General features: G+C 33.8%; 2 protein-coding genes across 2 annotated transcripts; one reads left to right on the top strand and one right to left on the bottom strand.

Annotated features, from left to right (window-relative positions):
- On the top strand, nt 1-491 carry LOC131648785 (uncharacterized). Its single transcript, XM_058918512.1, has one exon. It carries the CDS (start codon nt 48-50, stop codon nt 408-410), a length of 363 nt encoding a protein of 120 aa, XP_058774495.1. The 5' UTR covers nt 1-47; the 3' UTR covers nt 411-491.
- Nucleotides 492-1,393: 902 nt separating this feature from the next.
- LOC131648784 (uncharacterized) lies at nt 1,394-2,891 on the bottom strand. Its single transcript, XM_058918511.1, has 2 exons — nt 2,415-2,891; nt 1,394-2,088 (listed from the first exon to the last, which is right to left on the bottom strand). The coding sequence occupies exons 1-2, from the start codon at nt 2,786-2,788 to the stop codon at nt 1,779-1,781; spliced, it is 684 nt and encodes a 227-aa protein (XP_058774494.1). The 5' UTR covers nt 2,789-2,891; the 3' UTR covers nt 1,394-1,778.
- Nucleotides 2,892-3,862: the final 971 nt, after the last annotated feature.

Genomic DNA, 3,862 nt, shown 5'->3' with positions numbered 1-3,862 from the left:
AATAAATAGTGGGTGCCAAGAGAAGAGATAATACAATACAAAAAAATATGGAAAGTGTTGAAAGAAGTGGAAACATTGAATGGGAAGGAAAGATGACAAAGAAGAAGGAGAAAGGAGTCTTGTTAGAAGGCTTCGTAGATGAAAATCTTTCCAGGACGAAGAGCTTAACCGATGAAGATCTTGACGAGTTGAAAGGATGTTTAGATCTAGGTTTCGGATTCAGTTACGAGGAGATTCCGGAACTATGCAACACACTTCCGGCGCTAGAGTTATGCTATTCGATGTCGGATTCTGGTTCGTCGTTTGCGAATTGGAAGATCTCGAGTCCAGGTGATAGTCCTGAAGATGTTAAAGCTAGGTTGAAATACTGGGCGCAGGCGGTTGCTTGTACGGTTAAACTTTGTAGCTAGATGTTGATTTGCACATGAAGTATGTATGATTCTCTGGAATAGGTACTGATGAATTTGAGAATGAGAAGGAGGTGTTGTGTTGTTGTTGCTTTCAGGTTTGAAAACAAACCATCCAACTCTCTGCGTCTCTCTAGAGCACTTACGATAGCTTCGGAACTTAACATCGATTAATTTCGTGTTCATATTGTTCATTATTGTATCATCCAGGTTATTAATTGATCTAATAAAATATTATGATTATGATTAGATTTGATTTTACACTCCTTAGTTATTTTCAAATCCAACTACTGATTTTGGTTTTCACTGTTCATTATTGTGCTGTAGTGAACAGATTTAGCGGTATCCAATAACTTCTATGCTTCAATTTGGTTAAATTATGAGAGCTGTTTGCATTGATGAACACCTCTGCATTTGTATTTGCTGAGGTAACTAACCTAACCTAACTGCAACTTTTTTTTCATGCTAACATGTGTCAATTATGTTAATTTTATTCCAGAGCCAACTGGAAGAAAGATGGAGTCAAGGCAATTGTTTCCTCCTCCATCAGTAAGTAGAGGTTAGAGGTTAGGTCTCCGTCAGTGGTTAGGTCTCCGTCAGTCATTAGAGGTTAGGTTTAGATTTTTTCTGAATTCTAACCAATTGTTCCTGTCTAATTACTTTGGATAACTTGAAATTTTATTGACTTGCAGTTAAAATTTTGAAGGATTTTGTTTTAGATCTTGTAGTTAAAATTTGAAGGATTTTGTTTTAGATCTTTTTGCTGTTGTTTGCATTTATAAGGCGCTTAAATTTAGAGCAGAGGATTTTTTCTTTTTTTTTTCTTTGGCTTAATTGTCATTGTTTAAGCTGATTGTAATTGTAATTGTTTATTTAAACTACTGCAAAAATTTGACTTTTTAAGCTTCAGTTTCCATTCGGTAAATGTAATTAAGATTGAAAATGATGGATATTACAATTCAAACAACTCAATCTCAACAATGCAATGCTTGGGAACCAAGAGCCAACACAATTTGTTGCTCCTTTACATTTCATCAACATTCCTCCACTACACTTTTCTAAAGCATAATCCCTACATAACCAAGATTAATCCCATAAATGATCATCCAAATGTCTTTGTGCTGATAAGGTGTTAACACGAGCAGAGGAAACTGAGAAAAAGCAAGCCATTGCGCATTTCATATTACTTGAAAACGAAACCAAAATCAGTATACGAACCAGTTATTTTAAGCCAGGCTGTTTTTATTCTAAAGATTCGATTTATTATTCTCTCAAATTGAAACTTGTTTATTCGGTGTCTTCTGTCATTCACACTGCTCCAATAGAAACAGGTTTGTAACAGGGATTATTATTTATGTTTGTATCCCTTCCTCACCCCTTGGCAATGTCATCTTCCTTCTTAACCTCAGTTTCACATTTCTCTGCATCCTCCTCCTTATTAATAACAGTTTTACATTCCTTTCCCCTCATTGCTCTTCTTTTTGCCTGGATTTGACGAACAAATTCAGGCACCAACTCATGAAATTCAGGACTCACTTTGTCCATGGGGGAGATATTCAGTCCCGCCTTCTTCAATGCCACAGCGAGATGCATCTCTGCCTTTTTCATGTGGACTGTGCAGTACGACGGAGTCGTTGAACTTATTATAGGTTTCTTGCATGTTACATGTCCATCAGCTGACCTTCAAACAAAAAAACATATTACAATAAGCATCAGCCACAGACAAAATATGTAATAAAAAAAACCTATAATTGATCTCTAAGATTACATAAGATCTATTGGCACATGAGAAGATTAATGACATATTTATATTTGCTAGCCACATAATATATCAAATCTAAAGGTTCAATTCAATGTAGAAAAATGCCATGAATTAACAAGCAGTGGATCATGCAATATATGAAAATGGATATTATCATTAAGAATTGTTAGATCAGCATGAAAATAAAAAGAGTAATAAATAATAGGAGTGAGTGAGAATTGAGTAAGAAAGAGATAGATATATACCTAGTGATAACGAAAGTGCAAGGCTTATAAAGCACTTGTTTGGGCTCAGAGAGAATATGCGTAAAGCAAAACGAAGTGCAAGGCATAGGGTTGGACATACAACCATCAAAAGCACAAATATTAGTGTAATTATCAACGACAACATCAGGCTCATCCTGGAAAGGGCTAAGACCAGTCTCAATAACATATTGTCTATGTTTGATCCTGACTTCATCCATGAGAGCCCAATACTCACGTCTGTAATATTTGATAAGACGTTTAGTGTTACGAAGACGACGGCACAGAAGTTCACGATGGGTGAGATGAGTGGCAGTAGAGAGTGGGTCAGAGGTTGTTCTGTTGAGTGTTGGATTTGGAGCATTGGGAGGAGACATTCTGCTGAGTGAATGCAGAAAGATGAGAGATATGTTGTTGTTATTGAGTGCGCAGCCGCAGCAGCAGGAGTAGTCAGACAGAAGAGAATAGAGAGAGGGCTAGAAAGTAGGAATTTAGGAATGAAATGGATATTACAAACAAACCTTTATATACTTGCACTTATTATATAATTCCGTGTCTCTTTCGCTCTTGTTCCCCCTCCTTTTTTTTGATATTATCCTTTCTATCTTCTTTCATGAATGGGTTCAGACTAATGGGCCGGGTCACTAACCCTTATTTTACTGCATCCTACCAATGTGGCAGATAACAATCAAACTAGGGTTTCTAGAGATTTTTTATTGACAGACAATATACACTACTAAAAATACATTTTTATATTATATTTTAATAATTTTTAATTGTAAACATTAATAAATATATATAATACATTTAGCTCAAATATATATAAAAAATTAGTTTATATATTATAAAATAGTCATGTTGAAAATTGTGTGTTTAATATTTTTAGAGTTATAAATTTGTAATTTCCAATACAATGATTTTACTCCCTTTAATTCTTTTTATAAAAGAGTCAACAAAAAAATTAATGTATTTGATTCATATATTGAATAAATATATTAACTTTGTTGACCTAAATATTTTTTATAAAGAAGACTAAAGAGTATCGTATTAAGACATCCAAATTAACATGATTCATTGTATATTTGCTTTATTTGAAGAAATAAACTCAAATTTAATTGATGTTAAGTGTGATGTAAAAAAATAACACTTCCAATATTATCACAACGAAAAATAATTTTGATAAACTAATGTATCAAATTGACATAAGAAAATGAAATGTGTGAACATATAAATAATAAGTTTTTCTGACACATTATCCCAAATTGTTTATCCCAAATGGATGTGTGTACTTGCTAAAACTATAATGAGTGATACCTCCTAATTGTTTATAATTGTCTGATGCTTTATGATTGTTGTTGATGTTAGAGAGAGCTCACCCAAGGATGGTGAAAAGCTTATTTTCTAGGTGATTTTTGAGTGGATTGAACGTCCTTCCTCAACTTTTTTAGTTG

This window comes from Vicia villosa, linkage group LG2 (assembly GCF_029867415.1).
Source record: "Vicia villosa cultivar HV-30 ecotype Madison, WI linkage group LG2, Vvil1.0, whole genome shotgun sequence".
NCBI classification, from domain to species: domain Eukaryota; kingdom Viridiplantae; phylum Streptophyta; class Magnoliopsida; order Fabales; family Fabaceae; genus Vicia; species Vicia villosa.
This window is presented reverse-complemented; position numbering and strand designations above follow the sequence as displayed.